We start from the raw sequence: 24645 nt of genomic DNA on the forward strand, positions 1-24645 counted from the left end.
TTATTATTATTATTATTATTATTATTATTATTATTATTTTATTAGTTTTCGAAATCATGGCACTCATCTTGTTACTGTCTGGTGGACCACCTAATTCACATTGCTTGTCGTCGATTATAATGTAGTGATTTAGCTGCCTTGAATGGTCAAATATGTGCCTAATTTGTTACTAGTAATTAGCATGTTTTAGTTTGTCTAATATGGTTTACACTTTAATTATTTGTCCTGGGTGATGACTGCGAATTCTCATACATGAAAAATATACTATAAAAATCAAGATTATATTTAATATGAAGACATGAATATAATTTAGATTTAATATTTTAAATTGAAATACAAAATGTCTGGATATAAATTTGAATTTAAATAAATATAATTTCTTCATTTAATCATCTAAATTAAGTACTTTAGCTGTCTAGCTTGATAATTTACTGAACAAGAGTATTAGTACTTTTCATTATTTCATACTATACTATATTTCAAAAGCTTCCCATAATATATATGTGAAATCCGGATACTCGTTACAATTAAATATACAATTATAATTATACAAATGTTATTATCACTGTAATATGTACTCGTTTATGTATTTTTTTCAGTATTATTTTAGATTCTTTTCTGTATTACTTACTCCTACTAGCAGTAAGTATTTATCTTTAGACATTTGATTTTTAAAATTATAATTTCGAAATTAGTTTTGACTAAACATTTGCTTAAGTAATTCATAATTCTTCCTGATTGAATAAAGTTTATATGCAGCATTAGTGAAATATTATTAAAAGGTTAAATTTGAAAAAATTAAAATGGGAAAAAGTGCTAGACTCTCATTATGGAATGGATGAGCTATTATTATTAATATCAACATGCAAGAAGTCTCATGATTCCCAGATTCATGAATGTCTTGTTATTCCATAGAAAAAATAATAAGTATAGAGAATGATTGGATTGTTACGGAAAACAAAAGGAAAAAAAAAACTCACTAAAAATAATTAAATCAAAGTTATAGGAAATAAATAGTTGAAACAATATAAATATTCGTATTAATTTATAAGTGGTGTGAATAAAATGAAACGCAACGAGTCATATATAAAGAGTTGAAATAATAAAAAATTAACTAAACTCGTTAGACGATAACTTGTCGCACAATAGGCGGCGAGCGATCGGCAACGCCTTTCGTCCACGCCCGACCTCTCAGGCCTATTTCTTTCACTTAACAGCTAGGACGCCGACTAGTCAATCATTGTGAATGCTCTTAACCTAATTGTACTCATCCAACACTAACCATTTAAAAATCAATTATACCCCCACACTTGGTTAGAAAAACAACTATATTTACTTTCCACCTTTCAGCTTTTCTAGGACAAGATAATAAAATATGTTTATTTTTTCTTGAGGCACGAAAATAAACAAGTTATATAATTGTACTAGAGTCACTAATTTAGCTATAGTTTTTCACCAAATGTTGACTAACGCCCCAAATTAGTACTACTACACCAATTAATTAAGCTAGGGTATTAATTAAAAGGCAAAGAAAAGCATAGGTGTGTTTGTAAAGCATGAAAAGGGGATTTAGGCAGGGTCCCCCAAAATCTTGAAAGAGGGACATGTCTTGGCCTCATAAAAATAGGGCTTTCACGTGTGATCTTTTGTCAACATGAGTATGTCGGTCAAACCCCCCATTATGCTAATCATCACCACTTAAAATTTCTTAATCCCCCAAAAAAAGAAATCCTTAAAAAGTTGTGAAAAAAGATAATCCCAAATCATTAAATTAAATTTCAAAGTGATAGAAAAAGTAGACTTGGTACATGTTTGGTCTACTCCTACTCCTCCTTGTCCCCCTCCCTCTCTCTCTTAAACAAACATTTGTGTTGAATCTTTATAAAGACTCTTTCCTCTCTCATATCCAAACTCCTCTTTTACTCTCACAAAATGGAGCTTGGCTTGAGCTTGGGGGATGCCTCAAAATCCCTAGGATTCCTGAAAGACAACAACTCCTCCTCAAATCAAGATCTCACCAAGCCCACCGGCTTCGATTTCTGCATGTCTTTGGGGCTTAGCTCCAAGGAAAACGGCGAAGACGATGATACATCGGCGGAGGATGGAAGCGATGATAATCAAGAGGAAACCGAAACTCCTCTGCAGCTGAATCTTCTCCCTCTCGCTCCTGTTCCTCGCCTCTGGTCTTCTGATAATGGTAGTTTCTAGCTTCGAATTTATGTGTTTAAGTATTTAAAATTGAGGTTTGATTTACGGATTTATGTGAAAAGGGAGCTCGGAAAATGGGTCGTCGGGGAAGGGCTTGGACGTGAACCGGACGCCGGCGGCGGAGGAGGCCTCGTCGGCGAACAAGCGCGAATTCGAGGGCGCCGGCAACGACAACGACGACGACGACGACAACGCGCTCAACACGCGGAAGAAGCTCCGCCTCTCGAAAGAGCAATCGGCGTTTCTTGAAGAGAGCTTTAAGGAGCACAACACCCTCAATCCGGTCAGTAATCACAAAACCCTCTCGTTCCCACGATTAAAGATTCGATTTTGATCCGTTTCTGATGGTTTAATTTTTTTCTTGGCGCAGAAGCAAAAACTGGCGCTGGCGAAGCAGCTGAATCTGAGAGCGAGGCAGGTGGAGGTGTGGTTCCAGAATAGAAGAGCAAGGTGTGAACACAGATTAATTAATTAATTAAATAAATATGTGTGTTTATTTGTATTTATTATTTTATATATTGAATTTGCAGAACGAAGCTGAAGCAGACGGAGGTGGATTGTGAGTACTTGAAGAGATGCTGCGAAACGCTGACGGAAGAAAACAGGAGACTTCACAAGGAATTACAAGAGCTGAGAGCTCTCAAGACTTCAAATCCATTCTACATGCAACTCCCCGCCACCACGCTCACCATGTGCCCTTCGTGTGAGCGCGTGGCCTCCACGACCACCGCCGCCGCCGCCGTAGCGCCGGTCGCCGCTGCAGCGAAGGGGGAATCGAATAATATCCCGAAGGCTATTCCGTTTCCGCTGGCGAGGCCGAGATTTTACCCGTTTCCGCAGGCGGCGGCGGCGGCGCATCCTAATCAGCCGGCGGCGTCTTGATTGTTTAGTGATGATTTACTTGTAAATATGAAAGGGGCAAAAAAGTAAATTAGGTCTTGTCTTGTTTTTTTCTTTTTTTTTTTGGTTTTGTGTTTGGTGTTTGGAACGAGGGGTTTTGTTTTGATTGTTTGATGGTGATGAATCTCTGCATCTTGAGCAAATTTTTCAGCTCATCCTATGTCGATTTTGTGGAGAATACACAAATTAGTTTGGGACAGTGAAAAAGTAATTTAATGATTTTTTATTTTCATTTTTATTTTTTGCATTGATTTCTGAATGGAAAATGGTCTCCACCTGCCTTCTTATTTTCCTTTTGACCATTATGTAACAGTCTGATTTTGTTTTTTATTCTTAATGCTAGTACTATAAGAAAGAAAATGCAATTTGAAATGGAGTGTTTCTTGTTTTTCATAAAGTTTTTATTTAAATATTATTATAAGAGTGTTTTGTGTAAGAAAAAGTAAGGGAGTCTTTGGACTGAGATTCTCATGTGGAAAGTCAAATAAACTTATGTATTCATTGTGTAATATTTAACTGACATGCAACTATATAGAGTATACGTGTAGATAGATTGACTCAATCTAATACACGAATGTTTAATATTGTTTGATTTATTTAACACTGGCGCAATATATATGGCTTGAAACGCACACGCGCTATTTAACAGAATCTTGGTAGTTTCTTTTGTTAATAAAAAATGATGGTTTCAATTTTGTTTTTTTAGTTCTGACATACACATGTTTTATATTGGAATTTCGAACTAACTAACACAGGTAAATTATTACTATATGTGTTGATCAGGATCAAGCTTCAAATTTTAATAGAACAATGAGTTATTGAGTATAATTAATTCAATTTTTATATCAAAAATGGCTTGAGATCATAATTAAAATTTGAAAACTGAAATTCGTATAAAGAAGATACGGAGTACATTATAAGCTTATAAGACCATGACATGTACCGATGATCCTTATAATTGGTAATTAACTAATTATGAAACATGATTAAATTACTTATATTGAAAAATTATGAAACATGTTTAAAATTGAGGGCGGAAATAAAAATATCCATAAGTTGAAGTCACAATTATTCATATATTTTAATCTTTTATTTTTCTATGACACTTTCATTTGTGTCCCGTAATTTTAACTGGGACACTAAGATTAAAAACACTTTTTAAAATATAAGTATATATTTTTTTTGAAAAAATTAACTTTCTTAATTGACTAAATATGTTTCCATGGTGCTTGATTTTTGGTTATGGATAAATAGGCCCACTAAATCATAATAAGTTATAAATAATTTTATTTTCTTATTAATTTTGATAAGCAAAATCAAATAGCAATGAAGTATGAACATGAAATCGGATAGAATATACTTGATGGAAAGATATACTCATAAACGACATATATTAACACCATGATTCATGCACTCCTTTAAACATTTCATAGACAATCATAATAATGATGGTGTTATGTAAAAAATAACTTAGATAATCATAAATGAAAAAAGAAGAAAGTGATGAATAGGCATGATAGGTGGAAGTATGTTGGGATGTCCCGTGCTTCAAGGCATGGTTTAGGCTAAGAGTGTCAGTCCATTGTCTAATTGTTTTTAGAATTGATTGATTAAAGTCATAAATAATAATTATTGGAGCCACAATAATAGAGTAGAGGAAGGCGTGGAAATACCCATAATAAATCTTGAAAAATCGAAATTTCAGATAAATATATAATGATGGATTGTAATTGGGGACAAAGTTGGCATATTTATGAATGTGTCTGCTAAAGGGAGGTCCCATTTTTATCACCACCAATTATTACTACACACCACCCAAGTACATTCCCCTATTATTCTTTCTTCTTTCATTTTTTTCCAATTACTCTCCCACGTGACTTGACTCCCCGCACGTGATATCATTGCTTTCTTCTTTTATCATTTCTCACCTTTTTATATGGAAGTATCTATCATTTTATATCATTGCTTTTCATAAATCACATTACATTTTAAAGGGATTCAATCATATCATTGTTTTTCAATTTATTGCGAATGATTCTTTATTTTATTTGCATGATTAGTTTCAAATTGATATTTAGATAGTAGTCCAATATTGAAATTCAAAATTGAATGACATTTTTTAAGTGTATTTCTATTAGGTTATTCTCATTGTGATTTTGTTGTGAAATTCATTGTTTGATGCATACAGCTGAATTATTTGGTGTTTCGAAATTTGAGCTCCTAGTAGATTGAGTTGCAATTTCTACGGTAATGAAATTGAGAAAAAGAAAAACAAACATCTAGATTGACTTAAAAAACTTTTGATCATTCTGAATTTCGTTATTAAATGAATGTGTAAATCTTAGTTCCAAACATGTGCAAATAAATTGAGTTGAATATCATGAATTTAATAAAATTTAGAATATTTTTGAAAATAGAAGTAAGTAGTGAGATTTGAACTTGCGAAATTAAGTTTTAGGACAAATTACTGAAAAAGTAGAAGCTTTGTCAAATTGTGATCTACCCCGCTGTTTTAAAATCAGTCGGCAAAACCATGAAATTTAGATTTATTCGTAACTATTCATTGACAAAATATATGATCACCTACGTGCAATAATCAATATATTGTTGATGATTTTCAACTAAAAGACACTGTTTTCAGCACGAATGGGCGACATTGTCCATCTCTCATGTGACATCTGCGTATAGATTCTCAACTGTAATAACAAATACTATTCCACCCAAAAACTCGTTAGAGAATGAATGCGGACAAATTCAAACTTTGAAATTTTTCTGCTTATCCAAAAATTGCAGGACAGACTAAACTTTGATCAAATTTTCTAATTTTTCTCGGCAACCCCTAAATTATACTAACATGTCACAAATGATAATTATGAATTTATTCCATGTGATATATCTATGTTGTACGGAAAATTTTTCAAATTCGGATAAAGCTCAAACATAACATAAAAGTGATGCATTCCACCACCGTCACTCTAGTGCAATGGCGATTTAAAATCATGACTATTTAAGAAAAACGTACATTGTGGTTCCTCCTTCATTCATGATCTGTGAAAAATGAATTCCTGTCACATGGAATTGAATGTGTAAATTTGGATTCTGGTAACGTATTGAAAGGGCAATTTGATTATCCCACCACATTGTTCTACTTCTACCATGATCAGTCAATTTCCCATCCACTTAGTTAAATTTGGAACAATAAATTCAGACTTATAAATTGGTCTTTGCCTTACAATTTAGTTCATATGAAAGTCAATATATATCTAGAATATTGGAATAGTACTAATCAAATAAAATCAACAGCAATTATGTAAACTATATATATTGCCAATTTCAAAGAATGTAAAATGACAGCTGTTACATAAATCTGAAAAATCAGCTCAACTATATTATCAAGAATCACGAGTTTCATGATACTCTTAGTAGGAGCTTTAGTTTTAAATTTGATAGTAGAAATTACCAATCAAATGTTTATTTGATTAAAGTAATTTGTTACTTAAACTTTATGTGTACGTATATTATTATATGTCTTGGCACCCTTTGTATTATGTGAATGAGTAATGAGTCATCCATATATATATGGACCATCTATATCAATTGCTTTATATAGAATTTATTTTGTCCAATTGATTTATTTTAATTTCCCACGGGACACATTTTGGCCATCCATCATTTTGTTTTTTTCCAATTATTGTAGCTCCACGTATTATGTAATCACCAATAGTCACTCTCATCTCCTACCAAATAAACCAAAATATTAGTTGTGTCAATTCTCATTAATGATGCTAACACTATTCGTGCGTGTCCAAAACTAAGTGTTGGATGTTGTGCGAGCACCAAAAAACTACTACTAATATATTTCTCATTGGTCATATGTAAATACATACTACATATTAAATTAAATTTTAGTGAAGGACCAATTAATCATTACATATACAGACGGTTCTATTTAAATATTAGACTTAAGTTATATTGATTTCGTTGTACGTGTCAATTCTTAATGGAGGAAACATAACAAGGAGTCTATAAATTATATGCAATAATGCAGCTGATGATCAATTTCGCAATTCATCAATGAACAAATAAAATCCACTAATACTATGTTATTTATTGGGATGTACAAATCAATTGCAATTTCATAATTATGGTATATGATGAATGAACTGAATCATATATGAAGTAAATTAGAATATTGAACTTTAGAATATTGAACCTTGATTAATTACTGTATTGAAAAGAATGCAAGTTCATGATCAAATAACATATGGTACAGTTAATATATAATTTCTCAACTATTTTATTTGTTTGTTCAACTCATAATATATATTATGACTCTGGATCTGTTTCATATAATATTTTTTTTTTTAAGATTGACATGCACATGAATTCCAAACAGTTGTATCAAATTAAGCCCATAACTAGATTCATATAATTAATAATTTTGTGTTTACATGCTCAATACGCAAAAAATTATTATAAATCCAGATCTAATCATATTAATTGTTAAGACAGGAATATATAAGACAATTAAAAATTTAGAACTATATGTATAATAGTACTCAATGAAGATCTTTCATGTATTTCCATTTCCTTAAGTATTACCAGTATTGTAATCAATGCCAAGATAACTTTACGTACAAACATATCTAGATGGATACCCTCTTTGTCATTAAAAATGAAATATTTACTTTTCGGCATGAAATTTTATGTAGTGTTGTTTTATGAGTTAATAAGAAGAGATAGTAAGAAAGATGAAAATAGAGATGATATTATTTTCATTTTAAGAAACGTTTCATTTTTAATGGGAAAAATCTAAAAAGAAAAACGTTTTATTTTTAATGGAAGAGAGAAAGTATAATATTAATTCGTTAACTATAGTCAGAAACGAATAATTAAAGTTTTGATCGGATAAAATATACTGATAAAATACTGATTGTGTAATCGATCTATGGCGTGGTGGAAGGGTCACCAAAAATTTAGAAAACAAATGAACAAATGTATAGGACAGATAATTGTAAAGTTAAACTTCAAATAAAAAAGTAAAATCATGCATAGAAAGATTTGATGATTAATAGTATAAGTAACCGACCAAGGGTCCCATTTTGATAAACCTGATTGAGAAATTTTAGATGTATAGTTATTAATAGTTAATAGTGAAGGAGACATTATCACATGATCCAATCACCTAACTAGAAACTTCAACTGCCAATATTGTATGTCACCCAATGATTTGTGCTACGTTTTCTTGGTTTATCTGTCTATCTCATTCATTGCCAAACCATCTTCATCATTAATTAAGCAATAAAAACAAAACAAGAAGAAGATGACCCTTTTCCTATTTCTAAATTCAAATTAATTACTTTCTATAAAGTGTATGTATAATGCTTTGAGATAAACCTAATGATGGATTGTTGATTACTTTTAATTTGTGTGACGTTTGTGATAAATCTTTGACGGAGTGGTTGGTTTATATTTGTTATTCTTAGTGATAAATCTATGTACTCATTTCATTTCTTAGCCATTAAGTGAAAATTAAAGTGGGATTCGAAATTATTTGATTTAAGGATAGGATATGTCACGAGGACTTTCCTTCAAAGTTAATCTCTGTGTCATAAAATTCTGTTCATATTTTTGAAATTTGAAAATATTCTTTTGGGGTTTTGTATCCATCATACAAATAATCCTAATCCAGATTTTCCTCCTTGGTTGATGGGTCAAAAAATTAGATTTAGTCAAAAAAATAGGTTAGCATATATTAAAGGGAATATTGTATATTGATGTGATTTAGGTTAAATAGATGATGTAAAAGAAGAACAAATCAATACTTTATTGTGTTTGAGACATTTAGATATAAACACATGTTTGGTCTCATTGGATGCTTTCATTTTTTTCAATTATTACAATGTACTATATATGATTAGGTTTACATATGATCATGCATCATTTAATATGGTACTGATGAGCCTCACGCTAGCTCTTATGTTGCTACATAGCATGTTTTCAGCTTATCAATATGTTTAATTTGCAGGCCATTCATTTATGTAGGTCATATATATAATGTCAATCAGAAAAAGAAAATTAAAATCGATGGTAAGTACTGTATGTGACTATTATTCAAAATGTGTTTTAGAGTAAAATTTATTTAAATTGGCTTGCAGTTGCTTAAGAAATAAATGGCACTATTGGAAAACAAAAATATTTAAAAATAAATTATCCAAAATCCCAAAAACAAGAACAATTTTAGGTACGGTTGGGTGAGGTCGATTCATCCCATTGTAGTCCCATGAGCAAATGCAGAAGCAGACAAAAAAGATTTGTAATTTTAATTAGTGTGTGTGAAAATATATACTTTAGCAATTCGGGGATCATTAATATAGAAGCTTTTGCATAATATAATAATTTATTTAACATTTGAAAATTTTAAAGATTCAATTAGAATTTTTTTTAAATAGACCTGGTAAGCTCCTTCATATCCGTAGTCTCCAAGTCAAGTAAGCATCAACTGTCCAAAAATACTTCTATCTCCACCTACAAGAAAAATAGTCTTGGTAGTCACCGATACAAGCTTTAATGCAAAATTGATAAAATAAGAAAAACAAATATGGAGTATAGTTTTTTTTTTTAATATTATTAGTAAAAAAATAAGATCCAACTTATTAGAGAAACCTATCATAAATAAACAAAACTAATTTTAATAAACAGTTCAAAATAATAATAATAATAATAATAATAATAATAATAATAATAATAATAATAATAATAATAATAACTAACGGCGGAATATATGCTAAAAGCCTGAAAGTTAAACAAAAGTGACACAAAAAATTGAGTTAGGCAGAGATAAAATGAAACTGCAGAAGAGCATTCACATGCATGACATGACTGAATGTATAGAGCGAATAAACGAATCAAGAATCGAAAATATTTTGAGATCCCAATTCAAAGATTTTGAACGTGACAGTCTTGCCCTTATCTTTATCTAATTTGTGACACTAGATTTGGTTTTACAATTTACATGGACAACTTGTGCTTTTACACCAAAAAGAGTTGGTGCCCACTTATTTGGTAGCATTAACTAAAATAATACGTATATGCCTAAAAATCATTATCTGTTTGCAAAATCAAATACACTTATTTTCCTATGCTTACAAGTCAAACTATATAATAATAATAGTGAAAATTAGGAGAATGAAATAGAGGATGACGTGGGGCCCATTTTTAACACTAATAAATCAATCAATCAGCAAAGAGAAGATTGCATTATTATATGGAAATGACTTTATGGTTAGTGATAAATTAACCATATCTTTTTGTTACTTTTCGAAAAATTGAAAAGTCGACGACAGCCATTTCTCTACTACTCAAGATAAGGTTGAGTTACATCACTTAGGTTAGTTGATTTTAGCCATGCACACGTAATGAATATGTTGAGAAACTTAAGAATTAAGATAGTTGACTCTGGATTTTGTTTTTATTTAACTAAAATATTAATGTGCTATTGTCACATTTTATAATTTTCTTTTTCTTTTTTTTTTATGCGCGATGGGACAGGGTAATCGAGGGAATGTATGAGAATGTACCAGCAAGAAATCAAGATTACATTTCTAATAATAAATTATTACTCTGTTGAAAATAAAAATAAATCATTATCGTTGTTAACTTTACTTAGAGTAGAAACCTGGTACTCCTACTATTATTTTACTATTGTACATTACTTATTTATGTATTTGCCGGTCAAGTAAATAGCTAGAGTTGTTAGAATAAAACAATGGCGTTCATTAATATGTGTATGATTCTTGCATTTTCTTTAACTAAACAATACGTAAGTCTTACATCCATCAAATATGGATATTTAAATTCGTATATAAGTTCGCAAATTTTACTTTAAAAGAATCTGCGTAGTTTTGAAACACATGTATAGTTTAGTTTGTATATTTACATGCTAATATCTCTTATATATATTTATGTTCAAAGGCAAAAGATTTAAAAAGTTAAGTGTGTTTGTATACTTACATGATAATATCTCTTATATATTTATGATTTTAATAAAATTAGTAGCTACAAATATATATTCTAAATTTTTAAATATGATATGTCTGAAAATTTTTGTCTATTTTTAATATTGTAAATTTCCAATTAACTTTTTTAATACTTATATCAAAATTCATTATAGTTTGTTCATATTGGGGGAGGGGCTTAAGCCCTCAATGATTTTTTTTTTTTTTTACTTTTTTCTATTAATTGTTTTTAAAATTTATTCAAATTTGGTGTAAATTATAGTGTAAAAGCCCCTACAAATTATCTACATTACTCAAATGTATACTCTAAAACAAAATTTAGAAATTTCAGCCCCTATCGATAAATATTTCTGCGTCTCCACTGATCAAACACTAGATTGAGTCATTAAATACACTTTAAATGTCCCAGTCTACCAATTCAAATAAACATGGAGCGACCTAATCACATATATTCATCTAAGAAAATAAACAAGTCAGAGTTAGAGATGGTCCAGCGATAGTCATACTAGGTGGTGGTTTGTGAACAATTTTCTTGTAAGAAATCTCCAAGAAAATAAGAAAAGTTGCCATTTTCAACACGCCAATATATGTGTAATTATTTGGGCTTTGAAAAAACGAAACCATATATTTTGGCGTTGAAACATATGAAAGAAAGCAAGATATCCAAGATTTTGTTTGACTGTGAAACACGGTTTCAACTTTCAACCCCTTTTCATTCTTATCACTGAAAATTTCCTCAAAAGGAAATCATTAACTAACAACCAACAAAGAATCTAGGTAGTGAAGACTGAAGATTTAAATGTCGAAATGCACTCATTCTGGCCAATATTTGGATTCATGAATCACCTATCATTTTATAAATATTATAGCTCTAAAATTATATGCCCACATGTTTTGTCTTTTTTTTTTGTTTGTTTTCTTAATAAGCAAGTAGATAGAAATTTAGGTGACGTTCGGTTGTCATGACTAATATCATGAGACTATCGATCTAGGATTAAGTTGATGGATTATTTTAGTTGGAGGGGCAAGGCTATGACTAATTATCATGGGACTATCCATCTAGGATTAAGTTGTGGGGATCAATCTTATGAACCAAACATGATGCATATTTAATCATTAGATTAAGTCTTGCCAATCGAACACCCCCTTAAAGGATGAAATCCGATGAGCTTGAACCGGAGATCCAGTACTTTATTTCAACGGGTCATTACTAATGACACAAAAATTAGACGCAATTAATTAATATCATTTGAATTTTTTTTAAAATAATCACAATTTAAGACGCAAAAGAAAGCGTCTCTAAGTTGATGACAAATTATCTTAATTTTTTTCTTTTTAAGGACGTTTCAATTGTGTCCTCAAATTTTAGTTGGGACCCAACAATAAGAACATTTTATAAAGTATTGATGGTATAATTAGAAACATAAATTAGCGCCCTTAATAATATTAGAAAATGTCCTTAGCCGTCTTTTTTTTTAATTAATGCATGCACGATTTTAAATATTGGGATGTTGGAAAAATTATAGATAGAAGATTCTGAAATGATTGCAAATCACCAATTACTCCTTTTAAGAAAGAAATGATTAGAACATGGAAACTAAAACAAACCCTATACATGGCAAATTAATATGACCAAGTAATAGTAGGACTTTTCTTGAAACATTGGTTTATGAAAGCAATATATTTTGGAGAAATAAATATAAAGAATGGTACTGTTATTGAACAAGGGCAATTATTATTTGACTTTAGCATTCTACCTAAACACGGCTAACATAGACCTTTTGGCACGTTATAACACATGAATCAATAATCATTAGAGATTGATTATCCACCAAGATTGCTGGGACTGTAAATCCTAAATATTCAAAAAGCGTAATAATTTATGCAAAACGTCTTTGAGACATGTAATCTTTTGTCAAATATTATCAATTTGGAGCACCTATTTTTTAATGGAGGATGGGAAAAAAACAAATATAAAAAGATAATATATATAAAAAAAATCGCCTGCCTACATTGACACATTTCACTAGTAACTAAATGTCATAGCGTAAATGATGCTGATAATAAGGCAAGGTAAATCATGTGAGAGGAGTCTTTATCGCCATGACATAATTTAACAAGTTCATATTCGAACACGACTAGTTAAGCAAGCCCTCAACATAAAAACGAACACGACCCCCACTCCATTTAAAAAAAAACACACTAATAATATGATAATGACACGAGAACAACCCAATAAAAGCCTGATAATAATATGACATGATAAAAATGCAAATAAATTTTATACTACGACACAATATTCATACAAAATCTGAATTCTCTAGATTTAAAGAGTAGTAATCAAATAACCCACAACTTGATTAAAATAAAACAATAATGATATTGTGATATATACAAACTTGTCACGATATTATATTGTATAAATCCAAAAAAGACACAAATCCCTGTACTCTATAGTATAGTAGTATCAGTCAACATACAACCCACCTCCCTAATGAATATCATGAATGGTTGGTCATCAATATTCATTGAGATAATGATATTCATTGAGATAATGGAAGCATATATAATGATAATTAGATTACCCAAAATTCTTTATTTTGACAACAAAGTTCAATGCTAGTGCTTCCTTGAAAGTTTCCAGTTTTTGGCACTCGAATTGAAAATGTGTAGTCAATGCCCATAATCCACGTTCACAATCATTATGCATAACCTACATCATCTCTATTCCAACTCATCTCAAAATTTCTTTTTCTCAAACTTTTATCATTATATAATATTATTAAATTCTCTATTAAATCTGGTCCCAAGTGGCGTCATAATCTTCAATTCTTATTTCTTAAATTCACCATTCCTACATTTTTATTTCCATCAAATAATTATTCTAAATCATTGAAACTTTATCAAATGCAATTCTTATTTCTTAAATTCACCATTCCTACATTGTTAATTCCGTCTAATAATTATTCTAAATCATTGAAACTTTATCAAAGGCAAACTTATATAAAAGAGCATTTCTAATATATCATCCAATGATTAACAATCAATGTAGGGAATTAGTTCGGATTATTATTACATGACATGTGAATGTATCACAAATTTATTTTGGTTATATCAAATTAATTAAAAATATTTTATATAAGATTAATAGTCGTGAGTTTTATCTGATTCGAACATGAACTGGGCTTCTAACGGGCTTGAGGTGGGCCTTACCGAAAAACTCAATCGCAGTCCTCTCCTAATTTTACAAGTTTAATTCTAATAAAAAAACCAATCAGTAAAATAAACAAATTGTAAGAAAAGAAGGCTGATATATATGCAGGCCAAGCCCAATAACAAAGGCCCAATTTCATAGAAAATCCGGAGCGATTCAATGCTTCGCACTTTTAACTGAATTTGAATCTAATTTCAGTTCCGGAAACCCTAGGGTTTTTTCTTCTTCTGCTTTTTTGATTTCAAAACTAAATTCCCTCAATTTCTGTGCGAATATTTTTGTTTCTCTCTTCCAATTTTTTATTTTTGCAATTTTGATATAGCCGTGATAATGGATTTCGGGCGCAAAAGGGGCAGACCAGACGCCGCCTTCTCTGGGAATGGAGGCTTCAAAAGGTCGAGAGAAGGTTGGAAATTTGAATTAACGCATCTCTTTATCTCATATTTTTCGATTCAATTATTTTTCGGCGGATATATTTGTCTACTTTTTGATGTGTGCTGTTGATTTGCTGTACTTGTGCTATTTCGTTTGGATTTAGTACGATGCTTTACGTCAGTTGTTGGTTATGAGATGATTTGGTTGTTTGTTAAAGTTGAATCTCCTGTTGCTAAAACAGTAAGCAGATTCCAGTGGCTTTGAATTATTTTTTTCTACAAAAGGAATGCTTTGGGTAAATTGGGTAAGATTGAATGATAATATTAACCTACAGAAATCTACATCTAAATTCGGTTTGTTTGTGTAGAGCTTTCTAGAAAATACTGATCCACTTAACTATATGTAGTGTGTTTTGTTTTTAGGCCTTATGTTCTTGGTTATTGGGTATCAATTTTTATTGGGCATTGCCACTTAATGATTATTTAGGAAATTTCCCAAGTCTACCAGGAAAACACTATTGGTAAAATTTTACATATCTGCCAGTTGTTATGGCATCATCACTGGATGAAGATGTTCTTTAATGATGGATGTAAAAGCCATTGAAATATTAACTGAAGAAAGAAATCAACTTTCTGGTACAGAAATGGACTCGTTTACAACTGGTGTAGGAAGCAAATCAAAGCCTTGCACGAAGTTTTTCAGGTTATAATCTTAATCTATGTAAACCATAAGCTTCTACTATTGAAGTATGTTACTTTAGAAAATTGTGTATACTAGCAACCAAATAGTATGTAAACTATAAGTTGGTAGTACAAGTTTCATGGAGCGGTTGAAGCTTAAATCACTGGTTCCTGCCTCATAATGTGTTAATATGTGAACTGGAAAAGCAGAAGCAAATAATGCAAAATGCACCTCTTTTTATCCATTTATGTGTGGGCAGGTTTTGTATCATCTTTCATGGAGACTAGTTAGGTTTGCAATTAAAAAATAACATTATAAACTCTATAATAATGCTTATTGATATTGTGCGTTTTTAGTCTATTACTTTCTTCCCAGTTATTGGGACTTTGGTAATGATTTGAGTCATTGACTGGAATATGATCATTGGAAGCTCTTTTGAATCTTCTCATTTCTATTATTTGGTGATTGCAGCACGGCAGGGTGCTCTTTTGGCGATGCTTGCCATTTTCAGCATTATGTTCCTGGGTACAGTGCTCACACCCAGTTAGCAAACATGGGTGTTAAGATTGCTGCGCCTGTTGGAAGGAATACACCATCCTTTTCTGATTCACCGTCCCCGAACATGAAAACAAAGCTTTGCAACAGGTTAAACACTCCTGAGGGATGCAGATATGGAAACAAATGCCACTTTGCCCATAGCGAGATGGAGCTTGGCAAGCCAGCCACTCCAGGATTCGATGATCAACGAATGAGAGGTGGGTATTCCCAACGCCATGAGTCATCCCAACAATCTGTGGGAAACTTTGGCGCATCAGCAACTGCTAAAATCAGCATTGACGCATCCTTTGCTGGGCCCATTATTGGAAAAAATGGTGCCAACTCAAAGCAGATTTGCCGGCAGACTGGTGTTAAGCTTTCCATAAAGGAGCACGAGACAGATTCGAGTCAGCGGAATATTGAGCTTGAAGGAACATTCGATCAGATAAAGGAGGCTAGTTCGATGGTACGCCAACTCATTATGAATATCACTGAATCCTCATCCGGTCATCAAGAGAATCACCATCATTCTATGGGAGGCTCGTATGGTCATGGAGGTCCACCAAACAGCAGCAGCCATTATAAGAAGAAGATGTGCGAGAAATTCCCCAAGGGATTGTGCACTTTCGGAGAGAGATGCCATTTTGCTCATTCCGCTGCTGAATTACGGAACTCATTGGCTTAACCAGTTTGTGTAATCTGCTTCTTATTAACTAATTCACTAGTATCATTAGTATTAGACATAAAAGCAGATAATGATTTCTCTGTAGTGTGACATCAAGTTCTGGGTTTGCGTTAAACATTATCTTCCCTTCCCCTCAGATATATTTCCATTGGGTAAATGGTTTAGGCATAATGCAAATAATGTCAGAGCGACCTCATATTGTAAACAGCCAAATACTATGGTTGCTGAAAATTTACTCTCTTCTTCAGTTGCATTTCGTACATTTCTCTACTTTCTAGAAATCTACAGCAATATAATGGTGTTTGATTTCTTACTTTGTGATTAAATTTAATGTTTAATAAAACTCTTAATCATGGGTATTTCCGCATCCAAAATGTGTTATGTGAAATCTGTGTAAAAAGAATACCTTGCACTCTAGTTTTTACCTCAGATGACATTTCTAGGTATTTGTTCTTTTTTTTAATCTTTGGTACGTGTAAATTCACAACATTACACGGTGTAATAATGTTGTGAATTAATCTTTATTCTCCACGAATCTCTTCATTCTTAGAATTGAAAATCAGCGTGAAGGGTATTATTCGTAGGGTTTTCTATAGATATGAGATTTTATTATCTACTTTTTGCCATCTGTTTGGCCGCAAACAGAGCAGGTATCCCGGCAGTCGCATCCCTCCACTTGCAGTGGCGCCGCAATGATAGCAGTCGTACACCAGCCGCAAAAGTAGCACCAGTACCACTATAGATGCTCTAAGGTCTCCTCTTAGCTGAAGATGGCTTCATCCTGCACATATCTTCAATCATTCTGACACCCTCGAAACAAATTGGGATTCTGATTTTACATTTATCAATTACATATGTACATATAGCCCAAATAAATTACTCCAAAATACTATGTGATAAGTATGCATATCACCACACATTATGATAAGTAGCTAGAAAAAGTGAAAGAAGGCCCGCAGAAATAAACACTATGCCTTTGGCTATTATTTAATAACCCGCCATTGTCAATGCCAAAATTTTAAATAAGAGAAGCTAAACCTCAACATGAACACAATTTGTACATGACTACACCTTAATGGCAACTGTTAGTGAACATATACGCACGCTAGCACTATCCAGTTAATGAAGGGAAACCGACCTGTAATGACTTTCGCCTGAACTAAAACCGACAAACTATTACGAAACTTAGCTGAATTAAACCATTATACAACAAAATCCTGACGTCAGAGCTGGAACTTTACCATGTTGATGCATGATAGTCAGAAACAGACCTTAGTCGCCAGCACTACTCTATATCTTTCCATCCATGTCGCCAATAATTTCAATGATGTTTATCATTCCCTATCCATAGCTTGTGCATGTAAAAAGCGGCCACCCTCATCTGTAAGGATATGTTAGGAAGAAGTAAGGAATGGCAATGGCATAGACTTTGAATGAACACAATAACTGCATAGAACTTTTTTTTATATAGAAAAAATATATACTACTATTATTTTGTTCTAACCAAGACTAAAAGCTTAAAAACACAAAATGCAGCAGAGAATGAATGGGAAAAGTCCAAACTTTTTCATGAGAAAGAAATAAACATGAAGCTTTCATTATTAGATCAAAAATAACGTACCACTCTCCCCATCAGATAAATCACCTAGCCTTGCAATTGCCTCAGTAAGAGATTGTTCATGCTCCTGTTTTTTCAAAAGGTTAAACTTGCGGTTGTCCCATGTAGAAACAACTAAAAAATAAACCAAGTATCACTCTCTGACCTTCAGCACTTTCTTTGCCTTCTCTATCTCTACAGGGTCTGGATGATTAGCACTAAAAACCCTCTCTACCTGCCACAGTTTACCAGTTAATTTACACAAACCACCATAACAGTGCGTACGAAGTAGACCCTAACTTTATACCTCCTTAATTAGAGTGTCGGTGTGAAGCAACTGAATGTCATCTGGTCCCTTCTTTCCGATGCCATTCTGTGATGGTTGGAAGTCCTTTCTGGATTGACCTTTCGCCATTCCCCGCCCTCTTCCAGCACCTGGAGCACTATCCCGCCCAAGATGTCTACTCGGTCCATGACCTGGTCCGCCATAACCCCCATGATGGAAAATTCCAGGGTCATCACCTTCCCACTGTATATCTTCAGGAGAAATCTACCAACAGAATACCGAACATATAAGACCCTCATTCCAGTATGAAGTATCAACATCATCATATATACAATCAATATCTTCCTTTTTTTTCTTTCTTTTGTTATTTATTTATCTTTTTATCCTTTTTATCTTCTTTGGGATACTTTCATGAATATCATGCCGCACTGAAAGAAGCACCTTGTACATTAATATATTTCAATCATTTTTTTTCGCCTTTAATTCTTTTTATTCTGTCTTTGATATTGTGTCCATATCCTGGTCATCAATATGAAATTAGGCTCAAGCAGAGCCAATCACAGGCATCCCTCAGACAAGTTAACCTCAAATTACTTCATAAAAATGCTCAAGAGGATTCACTCATTATTATGAGCATCAAAAAATTCCGACATGCAATGTCAGCAAGATTATTTATCAAACTCGTGTAATGGCAGTGATAATGCAAGTCTACATTACAATAGAAAACGATGATATATTAGCATCAGAAACCTTGAGGTAGAACAACAAATCGTAACTGCATTGCATTTTTCCAAAGAAAAATTAGCAAGAATTCATCAGAAACCTATTTGTGGCTTAATCAATAACCTGAACACACACATTCAATACTGGCCCAAAGATGCAACAAATTGATGCATAATCAAAAGTAAAGAATTAAGGAGCACTTTTCTTTCTACAGAATTCAGTTGAAGAGTTTAAATGTTCAGCATCTTTATTGACTAATTTAAAAATTGGTCCTCTACATTTGCTCGAAAATACTTTTTGTGGTCCTACACATTAGGTGCGATAGCTCTGGCATGTTTTAGTCCACACTTAATGGTTCCGTCAAAAAGTTGACAGTCAACAAAATTTTGACCAGATTAGTGAATCAAATATCATTCTAATTATAAAAGTTAAGAAATACTTAGATTTCAAAAAGGACATTATGTTCCTTTTAATTTTCAATTTAAAATGCAATAAGTTACTAATCTGGTCACAATGTTGTTGGCCATTAACTTATTGACGAAACCATTAAATATGGACGAAAACATATCGTTTAGGACCATAAGCATCACTTTTAACGTGTATGACCAAAAAGAATGTAAAGGACCAATTTGGGCTTTAGTCTTCTTTATTTATTACCACCATAAAGTAGAAAGTAGCATTCAATTAAGCCTCCTCAGAGCAAAAGTCTATGTCGCCTACAGAATCTACAGATTCAAATCACAGGTTCCGCATGTAACATTCTCAGAGCATCAGGTATTTCATATTTTCACACAAGAACTTAGATAATATTTGGTTTCTGCTAAATATGTTTCTATCTCACATATTATAATAAACAATGCTAAAGATATCATAAACAAATAAATATAACGATCAAACAAATATATATAAAATCTTATATGAAATAATATAAAGCATGTATCTACCTCAGTAAGGTCAACCCACTCTATTGTTTCATGATTAGTACCTAGATCATAAACAAGACAATGCCGTCCCTGGAAAAAGAGCATATGGAGATATTTGAGTACAAAGAAGTATTAACTATTAAGGTAGTTTATAAATCATTACATGTTAGATATACCTCAATAGGATTAAAATTAGTTATAACAGCTTCATAGAAGTTATTATCATCAGGCCACCTAGTTCTGACTTTCCTTCCAATCAATGAATCAAATGATGCTCCTTCTACAGGTTCAGTTGCAAGGCCACCAGCCATACGGTTACTAAATTGACCCCTTCCAGCTGGACCAGAAGGATACTGCATTTTCATTGAAGATGCACCAGGAGGCATCTGAGAAGTAAAACATGTTACAAACTCACATTAGAAACAGAAGGTGTCTAGCATTAGCAGTTTAATAGCGAAACTTTTAACTCACTGATTTATGCTTTTTTCCTTTCGCACCAATCATGGGTCCACGCTTAGCTGCTGATGAAGATGGCTGATTAGCTGCAGCCATTGACTGGGGATGGAAAGAAGGAGTTGGCCCACCAAAGGACTGAGAAGGTAACGAGGAAGCATTCTTCTGTTTCTTGCGAGAAGCTGAGATGGATGGACTAGGTAATGGTTCACGGCCGGCTTGAGAAGCATTATGCATGACTGGTTGAAGAGCACCACCCGACTGTCTCCATTCCCTGATGGTGTATCCCAAAATTTGGGTGGAAAACAGAAAAGTCATTTCATCAGATTAATGAACTCATATGTTCCTTTCCAGTAAGTAAACAAAACTCTCTTCTCGTATATAAAACCTTATCCTTCGAATTGTTTCATCTGCATTAACCCTGTTTAGGAGGTCCCTGTGCTCTTCATTTGATAATCTTAATTCTTTCCTAAGCTCGGTAATTAAACCTTCCTTCTCCTGAATTATAGATTTAACGTCATTTATAATGATCATAAAAATATACAGTACTATTTTATCCACAGGCCAAATATATTTAAAAAATATAGGCTTACCCAAGAAATGGCATCAGCTTGAGCTTTAAAGGCTCTTAAAACTGAACTGTATGCTTCTTGCTCAAGCTGGTGAATTTTAGTTTCCATATCAGTATCTTCATACATCCTGGGATATGGCATAGAACCCACAGCAGCAGGCCTTCCATTACCAGAAATGCGACCTCCTCTTGACATTCTATTTTGATGTGGTGGGGGGAAATCATCATCAGTTCCTGAAGCAACACCAAAATGGAAAGAGGAGAGGAGGCTCAGATCCCTCAAAGCTCATAGAGCTAAGACTAAGTCCATAAAAGGAGAGCTTGAACCCTCTGAATGCTAATAATAACTGTAGCTTTTGATCTACCCCATTAGAAAGGTCATGAGAGATTGGAATTAGAAATGGCAAGTGTATATCGTCATCCAAAGGAAAGGCAATCTTGATTCCCATATGAAAAAGAAATTTAATTTAGCAGTACATAATCTAATGCTAGTCAAACTGAAATTTATTGACAAAAAACTGGGATAGACTTTTAGCTGTCCAATTAACACAAAAATATAAAATAAGGATCTGGAAACCTAGTTTTCTAACAGGAGATCACCTCCCAAAATACAAAAACTAAGTAGACACAGAATACCCATTAACCATTTTCAAGGTGATATGATGCTTCACATCTCAAGTCTTCCTAAATTTCAGCATACATGAGTACTGAGATAACTGAACGAATAAGGATATGGAAACCTAGTTTTCTAATTCACGAACAGGACTTGCGTCTGTGATTTTATCTCTACAGCATTAAAAAAATAGTGATAAGCAAATATAGCCACTTTAACTACTTATACTTGGTTGATGATATTGCAGGCTGCAATATTCTACAGTTTCAGATTCAAATGACCAAAGGAAAGATTTACAAGAGGAATCATAGGCTTCTCATGTTACAGGGTTTCAATTTGCATTGTACAAATGACCATGTGGAATGTATATAAAGATGACAGCTCCTGGAAAAATCAATGCTGCATCATAAACCTATTCGTGGATATGCACATTTCAACTCAAATGATGGAAACCAGATATCCCACTCTAGGAATGGAAGAAACACAACCCAAAAGGATATTGAGTAAAGATATATAGCCATTGACATTCAGGGTAAAATTATCACTAAAACTATAGGAATTATTGCCAAAGAACATAAATATAACAATTACCCATCATGTTCATAAATTACAGTAACTGATTAAGCCTTCTCCGAGAAAAAGTGCAGTACTCGTACAAAAGTATTTCGTCACACTTAATGAACATTCATAAAGTTTAAACTTTCTAAGTGATATCTATCGCAATTAAGGACAACTCCATCATATAGCCAGCTAGACACATGACATAATACAAGGCCGAAGCAAACAGTGGACTCAAAATGCTCCTTTAGCAAACTGACTAATAAAAAGGCCATCTTTATATCTGTACCAGTTGTAGTACATAAATAATAACCTCACAAACTAAAAATTACTGAAACAATGTTGCAGTATATATGATTTGAATAGTTTGCAAGTTGCAGAATTAGGCGGAATTTCGATATGTACATCAACTTATTGCAATGGATGCCTGATAAATCATTAAGCTAGTTAGATAGAAACCAAACAACACATTCCCAAAATCCATTCTTGAAAGTAAAATTCAAGAACACCCATTCCCAATGGCAATTGTATGGATGAAATAAACCCAGTCAATTTACAAGATTTCACTATCACAACAATGCACATAACTTCGCAAACCCTAACACCAGCATTATTTACAAACCCCCAAAAAATAAACTAATTCCCAATAAACACAAATAACAACGGAGCGGTGGAAAATTCTACTCAATTACTGACCGCTACTGTCGTAAGGCCCGTACTCGTCCATAGCCAGCTTCCGGAGATCGAGGATTCGCAATTGGTTAAAGCTATGAGCTATGAAACCCTAGCAGCAACTCCGAAAATTGCAAGCGCGGCGCAGAGAAATGTGGAGAATGTTGGCAATTCGGCGAGTTTAACACAACGGAATAAGCGTATACGATTGAAGGATCGGAATTTGTACGTAGAATTAGCGAGCTTGAGAGTGTGTTGAGATACGCGGACGTGAAATAGGTTTATTGAATTGAAACGAAGAAGAGGGTTTTGAATTCCGCCTCTAATTTTGTTTCGGAAGCGAGTTGACTCGCCTACGGACTCATTTCCCACGTGGGGATTCCTCAACGAATGATTTATTTTTATCTCTTTTTTTCCTTCCATCCTTTTTCTTTCTATAATTATTACTAGTATTTCCCTATTTGAATATTTTAGAATGTGGAGTACTATTAATATAATCAGTTTTTTTTTAATTAAAATAATGTGTATAGCATAATATTTCTTCTCTTTAGAAGATACAATTAAAAGATAGCTAATCATCATAGGAGTATTTCTAATTTTAATGCTTATAACTAATTATATACTATTGCTTTAAAATCTTTAAATAGTGTTGAAAAAAAACATTCTTTGCATTGGGATGAGATGGTCTATTGTTTGAGGCCTGAGGGTATATATATTCTTGAAGCTAAAAGTAATTACTCTTTGACCAGAGTATGATTACTGACCAGAGTATGATTACTCTTTGAAGCTAAAATGTTATTTTTGTTCGTAGATTTTCATCTCTAGATGAGTTATCACTCCTACCAAATATGATCTTAGGGTATTTTTATCACTAGTTGCACACCTTTGAGTACTGAGGAGTTGAACACTTGTACACATGTGTACAAGTTTGATCAGTTCAACTGTTAGACTATCTTTATCAGCAACCATCCAATCCAACCCAACCATCTACTTTTTTAATATTTAATTTATTTCTATCTCTTCCACATTATCTTCCATATCATCAATATTCATCCAACCCAACCACACATTTTGTCATAGTTTATCAATGACCACCCAACCACACCATTATAATATTTATTTTTATATTACCTTTTAATAATAATATTATTACATGAAATATTTATCATTGCAGAATAAATTTATTAATAAAAAACACAATAAATAAAAAAACTAAACATTATAAAAATAAACAAATAAAAAATATAAATTATAAAAATTGTAGTAATACCTAATTGATGAACCAACAGAAGAGGAAAATTAGACATTAAAATAAAAATAATTATACAAGAAGAAAAGATAGAGATTTTTTGTATGAAAAAACTATATCAAATGTGAATGTTGATATAATTTTTATAATTTTTTAATATAATATATTAAAGATATATAAATTTTAAAAAATATATTAAGCAACAAATGAGATTGTGGCACAATCTTATTGGTTGCATTGTGAAATGAGATGGAGCGACCACTGGTTGCATGGTTAAATGGAATGCAACCATGGCCAAGGAGAGAGAGAGACCTTTTTATATAATTTTCTTTTTTTTTTAATTGCTTGGTGACATGGAGGTCGACCATAAATGACTGATAAA

The 24645-nt window shown here is 32.5% G+C and overlaps 3 protein-coding genes across 3 annotated transcripts; 2 read left to right on the forward strand and 1 right to left on the reverse strand.

The window, feature by feature from the left end:
* The first annotated feature begins 1825 nt into the window (after positions 1 to 1825).
* On the forward strand, positions 1826 to 3346 carry LOC125202543 (homeobox-leucine zipper protein HAT22-like). Its single transcript, XM_048100957.2, has 4 exons — positions 1826 to 2197; positions 2271 to 2491; positions 2579 to 2658; positions 2739 to 3346. Exons 1-4 carry the CDS (start codon positions 1933 to 1935, stop codon positions 3088 to 3090), a joined length of 918 nt encoding a protein of 305 aa, XP_047956914.1. The 5' UTR covers positions 1826 to 1932; the 3' UTR covers positions 3091 to 3346.
* An 11195-nt stretch (positions 3347 to 14541) lies between these two features.
* Positions 14542 to 16871, forward strand: LOC125222078 (zinc finger CCCH domain-containing protein 31-like). Its single transcript, XM_048124507.2, has 3 exons — positions 14542 to 14746; positions 15357 to 15417; positions 15868 to 16871. The coding sequence occupies exons 1-3, from the start codon at positions 14671 to 14673 to the stop codon at positions 16616 to 16618; spliced, it is 888 nt and encodes a 295-aa protein (XP_047980464.1). The 5' UTR covers positions 14542 to 14670; the 3' UTR covers positions 16619 to 16871.
* A 705-nt stretch (positions 16872 to 17576) lies between these two features.
* On the reverse strand, positions 17577 to 23306 carry LOC125222070 (protein EMSY-LIKE 3-like). Its single transcript, XM_048124492.2, has 10 exons — positions 23039 to 23306; positions 21194 to 21405; positions 20989 to 21098; positions 20619 to 20874; positions 20324 to 20533; positions 20169 to 20237; positions 18523 to 18765; positions 18382 to 18450; positions 18240 to 18303; positions 17577 to 17999 (listed from the first exon to the last, which is right to left on the reverse strand). The coding sequence occupies exons 1-10, from the start codon at positions 23067 to 23069 to the stop codon at positions 17953 to 17955; spliced, it is 1311 nt and encodes a 436-aa protein (XP_047980449.1). The 5' UTR covers positions 23070 to 23306; the 3' UTR covers positions 17577 to 17952.
* Between the last annotated feature and the right edge of the window lie 1339 nt (positions 23307 to 24645).

The sequence above is a fragment of the Salvia hispanica genome, chromosome 2 (assembly GCF_029641045.1).
Source record: "Salvia hispanica isolate PSC_SH4W2 chromosome 2, Shi_PSC_v1, whole genome shotgun sequence".
NCBI lineage: Eukaryota > Viridiplantae > Streptophyta > Magnoliopsida > Lamiales > Lamiaceae > Salvia > Salvia hispanica.

Coding starts and splice junctions, on each gene's coding strand:
- LOC125202543 (XM_048100957.2), top strand. CDS start 1,933: ATGGAGCTTGGCTTGAGCTTGGGGGATGCCTCAAAATCCCTAGGATTC. Junction 2,198..2,270: donor CCTCTGGTCTTCTGATAATG/GTAGTTTCTAGC, acceptor TTATGTGAAAAG/GGAGCTCGGAAAATGGGTCG. Junction 2,492..2,578: donor AGCACAACACCCTCAATCCG/GTCAGTAATCAC, acceptor TTCTTGGCGCAG/AAGCAAAAACTGGCGCTGGC.
- LOC125222078 (XM_048124507.2), top strand. CDS start 14,671: ATGGATTTCGGGCGCAAAAGGGGCAGACCAGACGCCGCCTTCTCTGGG. Junction 14,747..15,356: donor CTTCAAAAGGTCGAGAGAAG/GTTGGAAATTTG, acceptor TTTCTGGTACAG/AAATGGACTCGTTTACAACT. Junction 15,418..15,867: donor CCTTGCACGAAGTTTTTCAG/GTTATAATCTTA, acceptor TGGTGATTGCAG/CACGGCAGGGTGCTCTTTTG.
- LOC125222070 (XM_048124492.2), bottom strand. CDS start 23,069: ATGGACGAGTACGGGCCTTACGACAGTAGCG. Junction 18,451..18,522: donor CCGACACTCTAATTAAGGAG/GTATAAAGTTAG, acceptor AAACTGTGGCAG/GTAGAGAGGGTTTTTAGTGC. Junction 18,000..18,239: donor TTTATCTGATGGGGAGAGTG/GTACGTTATTTT, acceptor ATATCCTTACAG/ATGAGGGTGGCCGCTTTTTA.